The sequence below is a fragment of the Anas platyrhynchos genome, chromosome 10 (assembly GCF_047663525.1).
Source record: "Anas platyrhynchos isolate ZD024472 breed Pekin duck chromosome 10, IASCAAS_PekinDuck_T2T, whole genome shotgun sequence".
NCBI lineage: Eukaryota > Metazoa > Chordata > Aves > Anseriformes > Anatidae > Anas > Anas platyrhynchos.
Window position 1 is genome coordinate 8,859,324 of NC_092596.1, and position 20,061 is coordinate 8,879,384.

A 20,061-nucleotide genomic window follows, 5' to 3' on the forward strand; every position below is an offset into this window, starting at 1 on the left:
GAAGAAAATATGCTGGTAATTTAATATGTCTTTAAAATAAATGTTGCATATAAAGTAGCCCGTATCTAATTAAACATATTGCTGCATTGTATATGGCTGCTGCTCAGCCATTTATAGTTGCACCAATACATTAAAAGTTTAGATTAGAAGAGGGCTAAAGCCGCTGAATATAAATACAAAGCCAAATTTCAGCAGAGAGGGACCTTGCTGTAAACCCCTCACTGAGGATAAAATGATGTTTTCCCATCGCTGTCTGAGTCCATCTAGGGAAGATGGGGCAAAGAGGTGATGGAGACGGATCCTGCTTGGTTTGGGAAGATCACAGCTTCGTGCTGACCGCTCAGAGCAGGGTCTCGAGGCGCAGGGCTTGCTGTCCCCTGATGGACGTGTCCTCAGCTCCATCCTCCAGGTACCGTCCAGGACAGTGACACCTGGCGGTGCGTCTTTTCCCGCTGTCCATGGAGCTATTTTCATGCAGTATTTTCCTTATTTGCTCACAAATTCAAAGGACGCGAGGGGAACGAAAGCGTCCTCGTTCATGCACCAGCACCACAGGGGAGAAACCCACATCACTGCTGGTGTCTTGAGTCCTTCTAGGATGGGAAGTTCAGCAAAGCTCAGTTTTGAAAATTAGGAGCTGACCATGCTTAAACCTCTGAAAATCAGGGAAATACTAAGAAAATGTATATCTGAAGGCAACTTCACTGCCCTCTGCCTGAAAGAGGCAAGTTGTGCATGCAAACACTGCATTAGGAACATGCCGAAGTAAAGCAGAGCTTGGACAAGCTATGAGAAATTGGTCATACGTAGAAATTTGAGGCATCCTGCTCTGCTCTGCTGCTCCCCGTGCCATGGTGTGTGCTGGACCCTCGGGTGGTCTGGGCACACGGGATCACGGCTCGCAGCAGCTGGGGTTTGTGGCTGTAGGTGTCTCAAGCTGTGTTTTTGTGTTTACTGTTGAGTGCTGCACGGCCTGAACTCTGCCCGGTGGGGCTCCAGCTGGCCCAGGAGTTGAAGGAAAGCCGCCTGCAGGTTGCTGGCCACAATTCAGCAGCTTTGGATCAAAGTCAAAGCCCCCTCTGAGGGAAAGGATGAAATGTAAGGTATGTATTAATGGATACCAAATCGGTTATTCCAGAGGGTGAGGTGTACCCATGAAGAAACTCATTTTCAAGCCCATCCAGAACTGCTGAATAATCAGCAAACTCGATCAGCAGATCATCAAAACACCCATCTTCCTGAAGGAGGCACTGGTTGAGCTGCCACCGGCTGTCCTGACCTGTTGCTGGCTTTCTGCAGCGGCACCAAGTAACTCATCAGTAACAAGAGATTTGGCACCTCGGTTTCTCACCCGTGCACTCCTCCCAGGGGAAAAAAAAATGACAGTGAGAATGATCAATCACTGGCACAGCCTCCCCAGGAGTGTGCTGGAGCCCCCATCGCTGGAGACTTTCAAGATGCAACCGTTCAGGGTGCCTCCTGTCGAGGCTCCCTTTCCCCACAACAGGTTGGACCTTACGACCTCGTGAGGTCTCTTCCATCCCGGGCTGTTCTGTGATTCTGTGTGTCTGTGACCGTAGGGATGATCTGTGCATCGTCCCACGTTTCTTCTGCAGAGTTCCCCACCCCACCACTCGCTGCAGCACAGCTCCGCGCCTCCATGGGAAAGCTCAGCTGCTGCCGAAACTCTGACGCAGATGAAAGAAGCACAAAAGCTCCAAGCAGAGCAGATTGAATGCCTCCCGTCGCAGGGCTCCCACGTCTCCTTGGCCTCTCGTGTCTTGCTCAGACGTTTCCCATGGGAAGCCTTGCTGGCGTGGAGTCAAACGCCGGGTGCCCCGATGCAAGAGCTCTCCACTCTCCTTGTTTTCTGCATGATCCCACTTCTTCTTCAGCAAACGCAAGCCAACAACAGCTCTCATTGATTTGGCTCTAGCTCGTGGCCCAGGTCCCAGAGTTTTCTGCTCATGAGTAAAACAGCTAAAGCACAAGCAGCCGTATGTGACCTTACCAGCACATGTTAGCGACAGAACAGCTTGTCTGACGTGCTGCTAGGGAAAAGGTTTGGAAACTAGAAGGATGGTTAAGGGGCCTGGGAGGCAGGAGCAGGAAGAGGGAATTTCACCTCTGAGATGGATCCGAAGTGCAGGGGTTGTGCTTTGGGTAGGGCTCAGCACCGGGCTTGGGTGGCAGCTGGCCCTGCGTCTCCACTGTGTTGGGTCCCTGCCCTCCCAGTTTGGCACTTATTTGGGGAACAGGGCACCGAGTGCGTGCGCAGACACCGACCTCCACCCTTGCCTCTCCACACGCTCTAGGAGAGGAGCCAGACAGCAAAGGCAGGAGGAGAGCGTGCTCCCCGAGCAGCCGGCAGCACATTGTAATGTGGGTAAGTTCTCACCAACATTTATTTAACTAGCTGAGAGACACTTAGCAAATGACACGGGCAGTAATGACAACGTTCTCCGCGCGTTTCAGATGTGCAGGGAACGCAGCCACGGCTGGCAGGACCAGGACAGCAAATTAGGAAGCGGGAGACATTTATTATCGTAATGGGAAGTGACAGTGATGGATCACCTGGCGTGACACTCCTCTCGCCACCGCATGCTAATGGCAGGGACGGAGCTGCTGAGGCAGCCTGCGGTGTGACGAGCCCTGCCAAACCCTGGGGGAGATGGGGAGGGCTCCTCCAGGAGGAACGCAGCCCTGTGACAAACGGGCACCCTCATCCCTTCACAGCCCATGTTTGTGCACTAAAATCTCAGGGCATTTGGAGCAGGAGCTTTCGCACACGCTCTTAGCAAAGCCTGCTCCAGGAAAGTGCCAGCAGTGCTAGGGCAAACAAGAGCAGAAGTTGGAAGGGGGACGTGGGGCTAAGCTGCAGAAGCAGGCTGCAGGTGGGCGCTGGCTGCTCGGGGAAAAGCTGAGCGCTGGGAACAGGGTGAAGGTCGGTGCCAGCAGCTGTTCCATGGTTTGCCTTCAGCTCACTTAGGCGGTTAGGAAAACAGAAGCAAAGTTATTTTAAAGCGTGGGTTGGCTTTTGAGTCAGAGCTCAGGAAAAGATTAAAAAAAAAAAAAAAAAAAAAGGAAAAGAAAAAAAGGTTGAGAGTAAGTGATCATGATATTTGTTAGGTTTGTGGCTGGGCCAGCGTTGAGGTTGAGACTGTGGGATTGTGATATTCAGAAGTGCTCCTGTGTCACCCATGGAGAAACATCCCAAATGTCACAGGCAGTGCCACTCCAGAAGAGGCAAAGGCACCAGAAAACACCAAAGGCAAAGCACACTCCACGATGTGACCCCTTCCCAGCTGTCTTCTTCTTTAACAGCACCTGGTGTAGATGCTAAAGCCTCCACCAGGTGCTAGTTATAATTTAATCAAATTCTCTCTCTAAATACCCCTGTGACAGCTGTTGTTCTGGTCTTTGGGTTGTGGGAGCCCTGGGCTGGGCTCACCAACGTGCTGTCCCTGATCCCAGGACTAGATCTGCCCAGGTTCTCCCAGCCCTTGAGGCTGTGTGTCCCCTCCGTGCTGCCAGCCCATCTTCTAAACTGGTAGAGATCTTCAAAATCTGTTGGCACAAGTAAATCTCCTTTCAATTGTGCCAGTACGTTATCTTGAGGATGAAATAGAGCAAACGAGAACATTGCAGCTGAAAATGCCACGACTGCCAGCGCGCCTGGAGCCTCCTGTTCCAGCCAAGGAAAAGGGTAAGTGATTCGGAGCGTGCAGCAAGATGCATCCACGCTGGCTCTGCCCAAGTGACCCATGTGCTGGGACTCATTTAAAAATCCCAGGTATTCACGCAGCTTCAAAGTATCGTTTCTGAACAGATGCAAATACCTGCGGTGCGTCTATTAGAAGAGCCGTGCTCCTTTGCCCTGCAGATTGAATTTTGCCTGTGGGTTTCGTCAGATAATTATTATTTTGTGCTAGTTTATTTAAGCACTTACTCATCATTGCCAGCACACTAAATAATGAGCTCTGTGTCCCCAAAGATTAAACAGCAGCATTCTGCAAAATAGAGGGAAAGAAATATAGTTGAGCTCTGCAAAGTTTTTAATTAACAGCTTGATACTAAGAAAGATTGCACGAGTGGTGGGACGTTGCCCAGGCACAACTGCGTTTTGCACGGGATGAGTTTCACTCTTATGGGCAGCCTTCTGCCCCCTTGTTAAGACAGGTGAGAGAAATTCCCTGTATCCCTGCTGGAGCCACACAAATTTTCCCTTCCTGCTGGGAACGGGACAAGAGGACCCCTAGGAAATGGCTCCTCTGTGGGACCTGGGGCCAGGAGCCAGCCCAGCAGCTCCGGTGTCGGGCTCTCTGGGATGTGGTGTCCTCCCAGGCTTTGGAAATATGAAAGGATCAACACAGATGGAAGAAAGGGTAAATACAGGTCCCTAGAGGGCTGCACCGGGAGGAAGCCTGGCCAAAGTGCAGAAGGGAATGCATAAGTTCCCCCTAGGTGGGGGGTGTGGGCGCGAGGCACAGGGCTCAACGCACCGGCTGTCGGGAGCTGAACAATTACAGCGATTATTGTTAACATATTACCACCCCCTTTGATCATGAAAACCACTTGAGAGCCCCACACTGACCCCATGAGGTGTGATAATATGACAAAAGGAGGGGGGGAGACTTTTTGCTGATCTGCTTCCACGGTCACGCAGCCCCTGCTCCGCCTGGCAGCGAGTCGGGTACCTGGAGCTGAGCCGCCTCCAGGGGACTGAGGGAGCGCAGGCCAGTACGCTTTGCATTTGTTCCTGGAAAATGTTTTTAAGCTGTGATTAAAAATAGACCAACAGAGCACAGATGGGATGACACGGACTCCAGGAAGGGAAATTCGTCAGTCTCTCCAAAACGTCCCCGGTGGTGTTCCTACTTCTAACGGGAGGTACGGCTCGTTCGGACCAGCCGGGATACCTGCGAGGTGCAGCACAAGCGGGCAGGAGAAAAATGACATTACGGGGAAAAAAATAAAAATAAAGTCGGAGACAGAAAACCAAGGGGACTTAATTTCCAATTTTTCATGAGCAGGTCTCATCGCTGCATATGTTAATGTTTTCAACAGCGATCTGGAAAGAAGGAGCTGGAAAACAGAGCCCAGTTTGTCGATGACACGCAGGGGAGTTAATTGAATCCAGAAAAGCCTGTAAGCATCTCAGAGAAACCTAATCAAGCCAGGGAACTGGGTGAAGCCTCTGTAGCTGCGTAGCTACTTCCACAAACAAATACTGTAGCACACCAGAGAGCAAAGTTTCGGCTAGTGCAAAGCCCGGCTTCACAGCACCAGACAGTCTCTGGGATAACTTCAAAAGAGCTACTACAAGGATTAGGACTGAGTATCCTGTGCGTGGGCTACTCTGCATCCTAATGTGTTAGGGAATGGCATCAAGTGGTTGTAGAAGACGTGCTCGGAGGCACTGCTCTGCCAATTAGCGCTAGGGAGCAGGAGCAGGGAGGCAAAGCTTGGCAGAGAGCACCCTCCAGTGGGCACTGGGAGCCCACTGGGAGTCCCGCAGGGTGCCGAGAGCTGCTGGGATCCCCTGCTCGTGTGGCCAGGCGCTGGGTGGGAAGGCACGAGGCTGCTGGAACCTCGCTGCGTGCGCTCCTCATGGTTCCCATCCAGGCGAGGGCAGGGCCGGGCTCCCCAAATTGTCCAGCTGGCCGCCAGCTGCAGAGCCTGCTGCAATAAAAAACGGGGCTGGGCGGTCGTGCAAGAGCGGGAGCAGAGGAAACCCCAACCCCGCAGGGGCTGGCAGCATCCCCGTGGCATCACATCCACGGGGCGAGGGTGGGCTTTCCCGCGGGGCGAGCCGTCTGGGGCAGGGAGCGCATCCCCGGCAGCATCTGGTTGCAATCAGTGTTTGCAGAGCTGGCTAGGCTCCTTCCCGGCCAGTAGCCAAGTGAGATGTTTCCCACAGGAGGCCGAGCCCGTTGCTCCTTGTGCCGGCGTTCTGCACGTCCTCTGCAGCCGGCTGTGGCCCCAGCAGCTCCCACGCAGAGGGGTCCGTGCCCCACGGACCCCCAGCCGCTGCCCCGGGGTTCAGCAGCAGCGAGCGGCTGGGCTCTGGGGTTTGCAGAATTTAGGCTGTGAAAAACACAGCAAATAATCCAGCATGGCTAAGAGCCCCCAAGGACTGGCTCAAGCACCATGAGCCACCGCACGACTCGCCCCATGCTGCGTCCCCGTGGGATTTGTCCTGTGGGGGTTGTCCAGCAGCTCCAAAACGTGCCTGTGGCTGCTCCTGCCCCGGCCAGCCCCGCTCTGTGCGTCACCATCAGCCTAATAACGTGGTGACCCCGTTATTCAGCTCACTTCATTCCTGCTTTTAGTTTAGTCCTTTTAGTTTTCTCACTAAAAATTTAATGGAAAACTTGAGGAAAAGACGCACAGTTAAAAAAAAAAACAAATGTTTAAATGGCTAAGCAGCCAGATTTTGTTATTTTGTGAAGGGGCTTGCACAGTGGGGTGTTTTTAGGAATCCTCCCAGCTCCTGGAGTCCCTTGACTACCCACGGATCGCTGCTTGTGCTCAGTGTCCCCTGCTCTGTGCCCACTTACCGGTGCAGACAGTAGCTGTCAGAATGGAGAACAGCTTAAACCAGGCTACTCCAAGGCAATCTGGAAGCAAGCAGCTCTCTGCTGGAAAAGCCACAAAAATAGGCACAATGTCCGTGTGTATTCTTCCTTTTCTGGCAGTACGAGAGGTCAGCACCAGGGCCAGGCTGGGCTGGGGAAGGCTTGGAGCCGAGCAGAGCTCGGCACAGTCTGTTCCTCCCTGCTCGACCTGTGCGAGGGATCCTGATGGGCTCCAGATGCTCTCCTTGCCCAGAAGATGATTCACGGTCAGGGACTGACCGGGCTGAGAGGATCAGACTGACATCACCCTCATCCAGGATGTGACCCCGTGCCTCAGTTTCCCCACTTGCAAACACGCAGGGACCAGCGCAGTGCTAGCAGAGAGGCACCACAACGAAATCTTCCTGCTCTGCACAAATCTATCTGGGGGAAAGAGGTGAAAACCCACAACTGCAGCGTGGAATTTGCCCTCTGCAGCTTACAGGAGAGCTCGGGGGCACCCAACGGAGCTGAACAAGGAGCAAAAGAAGGGAAGCAGCGTGCCCCATAGGACTGGGCTTGGGTGCAGGAACACAAACCCAAGCAGAGCCCGGGCAAAGGCACGGAGGAGCCCAGCGAGGGTCATCGTGCAGACAGGATCAGCATCCGGCTCAGGAAATTCCCAGTGCCGAAAATAGTTGGATGCTGGAAGGGCACGTGGGGGACGCGGTGCTTTATGCTTGCTGCAATTTTTTTTTCTTCCCCAGGCGATGGGGGCTGCCAGGAGGGTGCTGGGTGCACCCAGCAGGGTCTGGGGTGCTCTCCACTTTTAGGGGCCACCCACCCTTGCACTGTGCTTCTCAAGGAGAACACGCTGCCAGTGCACTTTTTTTCCTACAGAAGAGGAAAAAACATTGGCGTGAAGCAAAAAGCAGCTAAAAACATGGTAAAATCAACCTTTTTAGGAAAGGGCAAGAGGCTCCTCAAGTGCTGGCAGGGGTCCTGCCCTCCTTGCTGCCCTCGCCAAGCTGTGTGGGGGGGAGGCAGCCCCCCGGCTGTGCTCGGCACCAGGCAGGGTGCCCCGGGAGCACCCCGTGCTCAAGGCCTGCAGCGAGCTGGGAGAGCAGCAACCATCCCAGCTCTGCTGCATCCCAGAGCGACCCCAGAGGGCCAGCAGGTTGTGGACGGTTTAAACCAGGGGAATTTTTGCTACGGGGCCAGCACAAATATTTGCTTTAGTGTGCGCTGGGGAGGGGGGCGACACGAGCAGAGGAGAGCAGCTGCCGGTGGCCAAGAACATCCACGGGGAAAGCAATGCCAGAAAAACGCAAGATTAACGTGCTTCCCCTGCTGCTTCCCTCGGGGTCCCGCTCTCCTCCCGGAGCCCCCACACCCAAAATCCCCCAGCAGCCTGGCCAGGCACCCGCGGGAGGGCTGGCAGCCCCTCGGCGCACCGGCCGGGGCAGGAAAAACCGACGGGGGTCGGGGGAGAGCCGGCACGGAGGGGGGGTCCCGAGCATCCCCGATGGCGGCCGCCCCTCCCTCTTCTTCCTCCTCCTCCTCCTCCTCCCACCGGCCGGCCCAGAGCCCTCGCAGCCGCGGGGCCGGCGGGGGAAGCGGGGCTGAAGGGCCGGGGGGCGCGGTGCCGTGCCAAACCGTGCCAAACCGTGCCGGTCCGGTCCGTGCCATGCCGTTCTACAAGCGGAGCGTGGTGGCTCGGCGGGGCCGGGCGATGCCGCTGGCCGAGCTGCGGGACGTTTGCAGCCTGGCGGCTCTCACCCTGCTCCGCCAGCTCGCCGACCTGTGCGGCCACTCGCTCGCTTTGCTCGGGGACATCGAGGGCCACGTCGCGGCTCTGGGGCGCCGCACCGGGCGGCTGCACCGCCGCGCATCCCGCCTGCAAGCGCTGCTGCGGGGCCGCCCGCTGCGAGGGGCAGACCCAGGTAAGCCCCCACCCCCCCGAGCCTTCCCCGGGACCCTCTCCCCATCGTTTGCCAGGCGGGGGCTGCCTCCTTCCAGCCCACCCTCGCCTCCCCTGGCTCCGGGGACCGGCGACCGTCCCCAAACCGCTGCGCTCTCGGCCTCCGTGGAGGCGCGCCTGGGTGCGGAGCGGCTTCCCCCGAGGGTTTTGGGGTGGCCGGAGCCCCGTGGCAGCCCGCAGCCCGCAGTCCTGCCCGCGCCCCGCTCCCCCAGGCAGCCAGCGGGGTTTGGGTTGTGCCCCAACTGCTTCTCGTTTCCCTTTCCGAGCCTTTGGGTTTGGCACCAGGCTTTACGCGCTGGGTCATAAGCGGGCAGCGCGTTTCGGAGGAGCTTAAAATAAGCTCGTTTTGGCTTGGGTTAGAAAAGTTTATTTTCAAACGCTTTGCGGGGGGGGTTGGGGGGGGGATTGTTGTTGGAGCATGCTTTCCGCAGAAGCGCAGCGCGTTTCTCAGGCCCTTGACGAAGTGTGTGTGTGTCCCTTGTGCTTTCTGCAACCCCCCTCGTGGGTGCCGTTTGCTGCTCCGTCTGCGTGGAGCCATGGGGAATGACTGCCAGACCCTCGCCGCGTGCTTCCCGGATGCAAGCCGAGCTCTCAGCCTTGGCCAGGGAGATGCACTGCTCCTGCAAATGCTGGTGCAGCAGAGAAGTTATCAGGGGAAGGAAGAGGCTCCCGCTGTCCCCTGCCTCGGCTGGTGCAGGAATCTGGGGAGGAGGCACCGCAGTCACCCAAGCTGACACCTGCAGTAGGGCAGAGCTGGTGTTGTCACCGTACGTGCTGGACCGCTGTCCCCTGGAGGAGGAGCTGGCCCTGACGGTGGCCAGATGGTCCCCTCCTGGTCGGTGGGCTGGGAACGCTTTTGGCCGCAGGAGCTTTGTGCCACTGGGCTGGACATTGCGGCCACGGTGGCCTCAGGATTGGGGCAGGGGCCAGCAGGGATGGGGCAGTCCTCTCCTGCCTTGTCTCCTCGTTGGAGGGTGGGAGTGGGTCCCCCTTTTTCCATTTCTTGAAGAGCATCCAAAGGGAAAAATCACCTTTCTCTTCTCAAAGCGGAACAAAACCAAAATGTCTGGTCCCTGGGGACACGGCGGTGAATCAGCAGCACCAAACCTGCCCTGGAGCAGCCTTCCTGCAGTCCAGCACTGAAGGCTCGTACCTCAGGACCGAGACCCCGGCAGGGCTGCAGCACCTGCTAGCTGTCCCTTCGGCTGGGCTGGGTTCGTCACGTCCTCTGGCTCGGAGCTGACACCACATGCTGGTGGTTACAGACTTCTCTGGGCTTTTGCAGTGAGTGGTGGTGCTCCACGTGTTGCCAAACTCCAGCGAGGAAACCGCAGCTGTGCCGTGCCAGGGGAGAGGGCCAGGCTGTGGCTCTGCCCTCCCCAAGGATGCTCATCCTGGATTTTTTCAGGATCCTCTCCCCGGCTTTGGTTCCTCCCAGGCAGGTTGAAGTGTGCCGAAAAAGCAGCTCGGGTGCCCGCTGTGCCCGTGCAGTTTGTCCATCTGCAGAGCCAGCAGGAGCCGCCTTGCCTTCCTCCTCCTCCTCGGGAGAGGCAGGCGCTGGGGCAGTCGCATCGCTGCCAGATGAAGGAATCGCGCCGCAGAGGGCCAGGGGAGTGCTTAATCTGACGAGGCAGCGTGGTTGTTTCCACTGCAAGGCAGCAGCCAAAGGCTGCTGGATTCCTCTGCCCTTATTCATCGGCCACCACGTGAGAGCTTGGAGAGCTTGCGCCCATCCCAGCGCTGCCCCTCGCAGCCCCCTGGGTGCCAGCTGGGGGGCACGGGCTCGTGCTCCCCGCTCAGCCCTCACCCCTGGGGACCCAGCCACTCCCAAAATAACTCTTGGTGACAAAGAGGATGGGGCCGGGTGCCGAGAGCTATTTAAACCGTCGTTCCCTGAGGAGCTGCGGGGACGATTCTCTGGAAGGAACCCTGGGCTGTGCTGGCAGGAGGAGCTGTTTGCTGCTCCTGCCTGAATGCACGGTGCTTGCCGTCCTCTGAGCTCACATCTCGATGCAAGTGGAGGAGATAGGCAGAGCCACCACCCGCGGGGAAGCGCCGGGGGTGGCGCAGGGCTCCCGGCGCGCAGCTGCATGGGGCAGGGGCAGGAGATGCCATGACCCCATGGGATAAGCAGTACCGGCTGTGGCAAGCATGAGGTGAAGGTCTGGAGAAGTCCTCGTCCTGGGAACTGGAGCTGCTCATCCTGGCCTCAGCCTCCTCCGGTGTGGCTCCAAGAAGCCTCCAAGAAGCTTCCTCCGCCTGCTTGTTTCCGAAGCCAGCGGTGATTTCAGCGCCAGAGGGGAGAGCGCAGCTCCCCCCAAACGTGGCCTTGGCGCGAGTGGGAGGAAGGAGGCTGAGCAAAGCTGGGCTGGGTTCGGCTGCCAGAGGAGCGGAGCGGGGAGCCGCACCCTGCCTCCTAACGGGAACCGTCTGCGGGGAGCAGCAGGGAGAGAGGGGATAGAGGAATAACGCTCGTCTCGCATCCAGACCCTGCTCTCCAAAAACATCGGCGGTGCGGTGGTCAGGAGCAGGCACCGCTGCTGAAGTTTCCCCAGGGAAGGCGAGGAGGAGGTGCTGGGGATGAGCTGGGAGCTGGCACCGAGGGTGTCCTCTCCAGGCTGCCGCCGTGACCTCGCTCCCTCCCCGCCAGCTTGCACTGAGGCTGCAACTGGGGACCCAAATCATCCGCTGGCGGCGCGTGGGGGCATGGGGTGGTGCTGCCATCCACTTGCAACGCGGCACAGCCATGGTGCTCGTGCTCGCTGCTGCCCCAGGTCGCAAGTAGAGGCTCCTCAAGCCTCCGTAGTATTTCTATATCAGGGTGGTTGCTGGTAGGAAGCGCTTACAACATCGCGCTGGCTGTGGCTGTGGCAGCGGTTACGTTGCTCAGGAACATGGATTGGTTTCAACTATGTCTCCAAAGAGGCTTGCATCATCTTAAGCAGCCTGAAGGATGCATTCACTTTCATGTGCAGAGAAGAGCTGGAGCTCATTTTGGCAACCCGCTCTCCAGCTGCAGAGCTCTCCGGCACGCTCAGGGAAGTGAAAGCGCTCGCACAGCACCGTCGCCAGGCGCTGGAGCGCAGGGTGGTGCCGCACTGCTGGGCTGGAGCAGCTCATCCCTCCAGCTCCTGCTGTGGCGGGGCGTTTGCAGGTGCCAGACACGGTGCAGGAATGAAGGGCCGCCTCCACGCCGTGCGTGCAGCAGCTACCGAGCACAGCAGAGGTCGTCTCGAGGCTGTAATCGCTGAAAGGCAGGAGCTGCTGGCCCAAGGACCGAGCTCCCTGCTGCTGACCAGTGTTGGGACGCATATGGCACAGCCCCTACACCCATTCCTGGGGACAGCTGGGTGCCGGCTGGCTCTGTGCCACTCACTCATGCCCTCAGCGGCCTCATGGGGATGGCCACATCCCATCCCCAAACCCCGTGGCACCCCTGCAGCCAGCAGCTGCAGCAGGTCTACTTCTTGCTGCATGCATCACACGTGCGGTCAGCTCAGCTGGGCACATCAGCTCGGACGTGAAACCCTCCTTCCCTGGGCCCCAGGGCACCTGTGGGCACCCCAGCTGTGTGCATGAGAGTGGCTTGTGGTTTCCTGCTCCTTGGGTGCTCGTCTGAAAGCTCCTGCGCAGAGGGGCTTGGCTGGAAGAGGTCAGCCAAAAGGTCGTGGGGGGATTTGTGCTGCTGGAAATCGCTCGGCGACTCCAGGTTTCTGTTTAGGCGTGGGACAGGCAAAGCAATGGCAGCAGGAGGTGAGGTCAGGGTGGCAGGATCATCTCCTGCCTGTGCAGGACCCGCTGTGGCTTCTTGGGAAGGAGAGCTGGCACCATTGCACCAGGGATGTGCCCCAAAGCGTGGGGCCAAAGGGCAGGGCGAGGGATGTCACCAAGCAAATGGCAGAGCCCAGGGGAGCTGCAGGATGGAGCCTGGAGCAAATCCCCCCCAGCTGGCTGCCCAAACCCCGTTAATTAAGGGAGAGGGGAGGCTGGCTCTGCTCGTGGCAGCTCCACACGCGGGCAGGGCAGTGGTGGGGTGGCATGGGGCACCTCGTCTCCTGCAGCCCCTCCAAGCTGGTGGCCCCCATCCCCTGCTCCCCCGGCCAGCTCCATCCCCGCGCCGTCTCCATGGCTCCGCCGTGGCATGCGTCTGCGGCGGGGAAGTGCAGCTATGTCTTTAAGAAGGGCCTGGGCTGGGGTGGGAAAAGCATTTCCATGCAGCCTTTCTCCCAGCAAACCTGGAGCGAGTTAGCGGCCGAGTTGGAGCGGCGGCCGGCAGCCAACTCGCCCCACGCAGCCACCCCGCTGGGTGCCAGGGTGCCATGGGGGCGCAGGGCAGCCAGCGGGGCACGGAGCAGCCCGTGGCCCCCATCCCTGTGCGGAGAGAAAGAGGAGGAGGCCGAGCTGGGTATGTAGAAGTTTTATCCTCCTCCTCCACCCCGATCGCTGTCCTGCTTCAGGGAGGGGGCTGGCGGCTCCGCGGGACGAGGGCAGGGAGCGCAGCGGGTGCATGGCGTGGGGCCGTTAGGGATGCAGAGCCCTCTGTGCCCTGGGCAGTGCCCCACAGCCGTGCCCAGACCTCCTCCTCCTCCTCCTCCTCCTCCTCCTCCTTCTCCTCTTCCTCCTTTTTCTCTTCCCCTTCCTCCTTGCCGCTGGCACCGGCTGGGGCGGGAGCATCCCCAGGGACCCCACTGGGACGGGAGGTGCCCGGAGTGCCCCCGCCTTGCTGCCACATTCCCAGGCACAGGCTGGGTGCTCCAAGTGTGTTCCCCCATGCTGGGCATGATGCGGTGGCTGCAGGGTCGGTGCAGCCATGTAGGGGACAGCATGCCAGCACCACGCCCCGTGCCCCAGCAGGGTGACTGGCACCACGTCCCCCCCAGTGGGCTCACACATCATGGTGAGGATATTACAGCATGTGGCACGCGTCTGGGTCTGTGCTGGTGGTCCTGCGCACTGGTTTTGGGTTGCGTTTGCTGCTCCCAAGCTGGAAGGAGCTCTGGGTGCCCAGGGATTGGGGTGCAGCTTGGTGGGGTGCTCAGGGCTCGGGTACCCACATCCCCTCGGCGGTCTGCACGTGCCTGACCCCTGCATGGGCAGCAGAGCCCTGACAGCGTGCCCTGTGCTGGTGGTGGTGTCGGGGCATGAGAAGCTCCCGGGGGGCACTCGTGCAGCTCCCGGGACTGCCGAGTAAGGAAACTTGTGCTGCTGCGCTGGAGGAATCCCAGGAATGCAGAACCCAGAGGGGACACGAGGTGGCACGGCAGCCTCAGCCTGGCGTTTTGGGAGCTCTGCAGGCAGAGCGGTGCCAGAGCCAGGCCAGCCTCGCAGGGGCCACTCTGGAGGTCACCTTCGGGGGCGGTGGGGAGGCACGGGGAGGGTGGGGACGGGCTCAGGGCTCGGCTTCCCGAGCTCTGCCAGCACCCTCCAGCTCGGTGGGCACCCCTCAGCTCCCCTTTCACCCGGCTTGCTGCGGCAACTGGGTGCCACGCGTGCCGCAGCCCGCTTTCGGCAGCCCGGGTCCCGTTCTCCCCGTCCTTGGCTCGGGCCCCGAGCCATTGTTCTCCAATGAGCTCATCCGAGTCGCTAGTTACTTCATTTATTTATTTATTTTATTTTATTTATTTATTTATTTATTTATTTATTTATTTTTAACGTGGTCTCTTGGCCAGAAAACCATCGGCTCCTCCGCTTTATGAAGCTGCCTTCCGTGCCAGCGGGAGCGGAGGGCAGCAGCGGAGGAGGAGGAGGAGGAGACGGGCGTGGGGCAACCCCACAAGAGGGGAGGACGAGCTGGGGGTCCCGCTGCCCGGGATGGGGCGTGTGTTGGGGTGGGGGGCTCTGGGTAAATAGCTGCTGGGACAGCGTTTCTGCAAGCCACCCCGGGCTCGCCGTGGTGCCTCGCTTTCTTGGGTAAGAGGAGGGGGGGGCTCGTCCCCGCGAGCCGGGGGTGGCACAGCTGGGCCCCCGCACCGCCGCAGCTCTCACACCCACCTGCTCCCGCAGCAGTTGCACACACGCTGCCGCTCCTTGCGCCAAGTACTGATCCAATTTGTGGCTGTTGCCATAACAACCTCCCGGCGCTTTCTGGTCCTTTCTGTCGCTGCACAAGATGCCGAGATTCGGCGGGTGAGGGATGCTCCAACCCTCCTGGCCCAGGATGGAGCAGGGGGGCTGAGCAGTCCCATGGCACCCCCGGCCTCTGGGTGTAAGGCCCCTTTGCCAGCCGGGTCCCAGCGCAGCGTTGGGGTCTCTGGGTGCTCCCTGCTCCTCCCAGCACACCTCCCAGACATCACCCCAGCACCCACAGGCCCAAATCCCCCCCACCCATGGCTCTTGCAATGCGCACCACGCACCTTGCCTGGCCTTTCCCCGATGGGGCAGCATCCCCGAGAGCCCACCCGTGCCCTCCCTCCTCCCTCGGCACCACCGCAGGCCTCCAGCTCCCCTCGATGCCAGCCTCGCAGAGCTGCTCTGAAGGATGCGGGGAGCGCTACCACCCCCGCAGCCCCCCCCGGGGCACCCCATCCTTCGAAGGGTCCCCCCGCACCGAGCCGCGCCGAACCCGGGACCCCCATCCCCGCGCTTCGGGCCGCCCCCTCCCCGTTCCCATCCCCATCCCCGTGTCCCCCCCCCCCACCCCACCCCGCCGCCGCCCCCGGCCGCCCCCCGCAGCCGCCGCCATTGGGCGCGATCGCGCTCCGCGGCCCCGCCGCGGCGGGCGGGCTCCGAGGGGGCGGGCGGGCCGGCGGCCGCCGCGCCGATGCGGCGGGCGCTCGGTGCGGCCCGGCCCGGCCCGGCCCGGCCCGGCTCAGCACGGCTCGGGGCGCTTCGTTTCGGCTCGCTTAGGGCTCGCCGGAGGGGTGGGATGGAGCCGGAGGGGAGCGGTCCGGGGGCGGCGGAGCTGTGACCACCTGGGCCGGGCGAGTCAGCGCCGGAGGATGGGCAACGCGCAGCGCAAGGCGCCGCGCAACCAGCGGCGGGGCAGGATGATGCGCTCAGCAACAGGTACCGGGGGATGGCACGGCTTGGCACGGGATGGCACGGCTTGGCACGGGATGGCACAGCACGGCACGGCACCGGTCCTGCTCCCTGCGCGCCCCCCGCTCCGCTCCCTCCGGTGCCTGGTGCCGGTGCCCCCCGCCGCGGGCTGGGATGGAGCAGGGGAAGCAGGGGAGGCAGGGGAAGCAGGGGAGGGGGCGGCTCGCCCTTGGCAGCGGCCTCCCGGTCCCTGTGGGTCGCTTGGAGGACGCGGGGGAGGTCACCTCCAGCTGAGCTGCGCCTCGCTGCCCGGGGACGGCCAGCCGGGGGGGTGTCGCGGGGCACTGACCCCGCTGCCCTGCTCAGCACCGTTCCCCGGTGCGTGGCACGGGTGCTGCCCGGGGAGGGTCGAGCTGCGGGAGGGGGAGCCCCAGGATGTGGGGAGCCAGCTCTGGAATGTGGGGAGCCGGCCCCAGATTGCAGGGAGCGAGCCTCATGGTGCCAGGTGCACGCTCCGAATTGCAGGGAGCAAGCCCCAGATTGCAAGGAGCAAAACCCAGATTGCAAACCCCAAATTGCAAGGAGCGAGCCCCAGGTTGCAATGAGTGAGCCCTGAATTGGTGGGAGCAAGCACCAGGGTGCAAGAAGCCAGCCCCGAATTGAATGGAAGCGGCACCCAGGTGCAGGAAGGCAGCCCCAAAACGCGTGGAGCCAGCCCCCGTCTTCATGGAGCCAGCTGTGTTGCAGAGGCCTGCACTCGCTGGCCCTAAAGCAGGGCCCTGCCGAGGCAGGGAGCCCACCCCTGCGCCACCCCCAGCCCCCACCTCCCACAGCGGGTGCCTCCGAGGGGTCTCTCCCCAGGCAGAAAGCCCAGCAAATCTGCTGTGGGCGTTTGGGGGGGGGAAGCGTGGGGCGGCCGAGCACAGCTGCCCTCTGAAAAAGCTGGGTCGAACAAGCAGGACCTGTCTGCTCACTCCTTTGTCCCCACCCGGCCAGCCCAGGCGGTTCCACAACCCTCTCCAGACACCGGGAAGCTCGGCTTCCCTCTGCGACCCAGCCCAGAGCCTGGAAATGCCAGAAAAGCTGGGACGCTGAGGTCTGGCAGGGCTCTGGGCTGCAGGACCGGCCGTGATCCTCTGCCCCGTGTGCTCCTGCGGGCTGGAGAGCGGGGAGGTGGCAGCACGGGGAGCAGCGGGGAACTTGGCAGCCCTGGGAGGGACCTCCAGCAAATCGCTCGGGAGCCGCACGAAAACGTGGAGTGATTGTCACAGCCCAAGTGACTGTCACAGCTTAATAATGAGCGGGCAGAGGGGGTGGAAGTACAGCCTGTCTCCGTATAATTTTGCAGCTGCTGTTGTAGCGGGTGGCGCAGAGGACTGAAATAGGGCAAAGAGAGCTTTAGGTCAGGAGGGGCTGCCGTGCGCCTTGGGGGCTGAGGGGTGAAGGATGCTGTCAGTGTGTTGCCCTCTCGGCTTGGGATGTGGGTAGTGGATGGGCCTGGGGGTCTGGGGTGTTGGCATGCACCCTGCCCACCTCTCCTGCCCCAGACTCATGGCTCACAGGGGACCGGAGCTGATCGTGCTTCTACCAGGGCTGGGAAAGGTGTACCTGGGTACACCTTGGCCAAACTTGGCCAAAAAGCATCTTTGATATTCCCCTATTGCCAGCGATTTGGTGGGGGCTCTCGGGTCACTGTGTTTCAGGAAACCAGCAGCAGCAGATGCTCAGGAGTTGTTCTGACACACAGCTTATAGGGGCTGGTGCCGGGGCATCGGGGGAATCTGCTGCCACGTCGTCCGTGGCCGTTGCTGGTGCATATCGGAGCAGGTCTGCTTGTCTCCCCCATCTACCAGAGCCATGTGCAAGTGCTGCCTGGGTTGCAAGTGCCTGGGGGAAATTAACTCTGCCGGCATCTGCTGTCTTCGAAGCATCCCATCCTTTGGGCCCGCAGCATCACTGAGCGCAAGGCACATGCTCCCCGCGCTGCCCCGGTGTCAAAAATCAAGCCCGTCCCAAAGCAAGCCAGTGCTTGGAGCTACGTCCCCATCTCTGCTGCAAGCCTGGCTCCCAAGGGCCTCAGTCCTCCAGGAAAATCAGGCTCGGCTTTACAAATCCTCGGGGTGCTTGGAAAGTGGTCCCCGCGGAGTCTCCGCCGGTGGCGTTCGGCAGGAGGCGAGCCAAGAGGAAGCCCTGGGGGGGCTCCTGCAGCACCCAGGGTGAAAGTCGAGTGAATTCGGAAAGCTGTGACATGGGAAGGAAGAGGGGACGGGGCTGTGACAATGGGCTGCTGGCGCTGACTCAAACAGCCAGTTCCTGGTCGTTTCCTTTCCCTCCGGGCTGGGGACGGGGCCGGAGGCAGGGAAGGCGGAGGCAGCTCCTTTCTCGCCGTGTTTTTTTGCTGCACGGAGTCCCGAGAGCGCCGGCTGCAGCCATGGCCAAGGTGGAGTGGCTCCTCGCGCCGTGGCACCGGGAAGGTAAGGCAGGAGGGCAGCGGTGCTTCCAGGGATTTGGGGTGCCTGGTCGGGGAACGGGGACGTGGAGGCTCTCGTCTTCGGAGGCGGTGCGATAGGCACGGATGGGGTCAGCACCGCTTGACACTGCAGGTCTTGTCCCCGCTATCCCAGTGTGGCCTTGGCTGCGATGTGTCCCTTTGTCTTTTAAGCCCTCCCTGCTGCTCCCCGGCCCATCTGGGGTGTCCTCGCTCTGATGAAACCACAACGGGGCAGATCCCCCCAGCACGGGCTGCGGGGCCACGCTGAGGGTGCAGCGGCCGGGGGCCTCGCCGCCCTTGCTGTTGCTCCTGCTGCGGCTGATTTCACATCTCGGGCCTCTTTGTCCCGGGGCCTGGCCACGTTCCCCTCTCAGGCAACTTCCTTGCATTGTCCTGGCCCCGCGGAGTGCAAAACCAGCAGGGCACAGGGGAAACGGCGCTTTCCTGGAAGCGCCCGCTCCCAGCGCGGGACCGCAGCCTCCCCGGGACAGCCACGGGCACGGGGTGGCCGCAGTAGCGGGTGGCCAGGCTCCCTGCCTCCAAGGCAGCCACGAAACCCAGCGGTGTTGCGGGCTCGCTCGCTTCCCTGCCACCGTTCCCAACGTCCCCGCTGTCTCCGCACGAGCGGCAGCGCGCTGGTTGCTGTGGTGACTGCTCCCACAGCGGCACAGTGGCCCTGCGTGCCCCCACGCGCACTGAGCTGGCAGGAGGACCCCCGGCAGGGTCACCGGGGTCCCGCTGGCACCAGGCACGGGGAGCACGCGTGTCCCCTCCGCTCTCGCCCCGCACAAGACGTGGAGCGCTTGGGATCCGGCTGGAGAAATCGGGCTGTTATCTGTTTTTGCCTGATCTCACCACGGGGCTGGCTGGGCAGATTGTCCTAGCGTGGTGTTAACTCTGAACCCTACTGATGGACAGTGGCGTTAACCAGTTTGGCTGCTGGTGCTTTTCACAGAAACCTCTCGTGCAATCCAACCCTCCTCCTGCGAGCTGAGTGACCCTCACAGCTGCCAAACCCACCCACCCCTTCCAACAGCTTCTGCAGTGCTGTTATCTGCTGTCAGTACAAAAATCAGCTGATTGCATGTGAAAACAGGGAGAGGAGAGCCTGGAACCTCGGGCAAATCTGCCGTAGCAGGCCGGCGTGATTAGTTCATGTCACAGCCCCACCAGGTGCCGTGCAGTGCCACGGGCACGGGCACCCACCTCAAGAGCCTGGAGCCCTGGCTGCAGCCAGAGGCTGGCAAAGCATCCGCGTGGATGTTTCGTGTCTTGGGCATGCCCCATCCCGCTCACGGCAAGTACCCGTGGCAAGGTCTGCCTGGCACTCGTCGCTCTCTCCTAGCACGGGGTTCTCAGCGGGACGGTGCTTTCAATTTGGGGACATCGTTTGGGCCTGGGCGGGCATCCACGCCTGGGGCTGCGGCAGGCACGGATGCCGCTCCGCGTCTCAGCGGGGCAGCTGGATCGGCGGCTCCGAATTCAGCATGGGGTGAGCTTGGGACAGGAGGCACTTTCCGCGGCGGCTGCCAGCTCCTGCTGTTTGCTAGTTTCTCTTCCTCTCCGCTCATCGCAGAGCAGCGTGCGCTTTGGCTCCGGACCACAGGGAATGTCACCGAGCCGCACGCGCCGGGACAGAGCGCTCGCCGTGCCGGCAGCAGGTCGGGGCGCTCGCTCGAAGCCGGGGCCATAACGTCGCCGGCGCTCTTCGGGTTGCTGCTCAGGGTCGATCTCGGCCTCGAAGTTCACAGCCTTCATCCTCCGGCGCGCTCGACATGCCGCCGTGCCGATGCCCGTTGCCATGGCTGCCCTGCTGATGGTGCACCGCCTGCCGCTGCGTCGCTCCCGCGGCACCAGCGAGGAGCCGAGCGGCAGGGGCCGTGCTGCCGGTGCCGCCCGCGGGCTCGGGGAGGGCTTGAGAAGGAAAAGTTTAGCCGTGTGGTTTCCGGCAGGAGCCGTCGTCTTAGGGTAGCTTTGGAGTGAATCAGGCAGCCACTGCGATGGCGCTGTCGAATATCTCGCTGTGGATTCGGGATGCCTGGGCAGGAGGTAAA

The 20,061-nt window shown here is 61.0% G+C and overlaps 1 protein-coding gene and 1 long non-coding RNA gene across 10 annotated transcripts in view; one reads left to right on the plus strand and one right to left on the minus strand.

Annotated features, from left to right (window-relative positions):
* On the minus strand, nt 1-6,691 carry LOC113844715 (uncharacterized). The gene is made up of 2 exons (XR_005268114.2): nt 6,561-6,691; nt 1-5,682 (listed from the first exon to the last, which is right to left on the minus strand). It is a non-coding gene; the product is annotated as an uncharacterized lncRNA (long non-coding RNA).
* The window catches only part of NHSL2 (NHS like 2), a 26,723-nt gene continuing 8,305 nt past the window's right edge, over nt 1,644-20,061 (plus strand). For 3 of the 9 annotated variants that reach the window (XM_072043139.1, XM_038184033.2, XM_072043140.1), the window contains exon 1: nt 7,150-8,500. In XM_072043139.1, the coding sequence (XP_071899240.1) occupies nt 7,294-8,500 (1,207 nt within the window). In that variant the 5' untranslated portion in view covers nt 7,150-7,293. The other 6 variants (XM_072043144.1, XM_072043146.1, XM_072043143.1 and 3 more) reach the window with 6 other exon arrangements.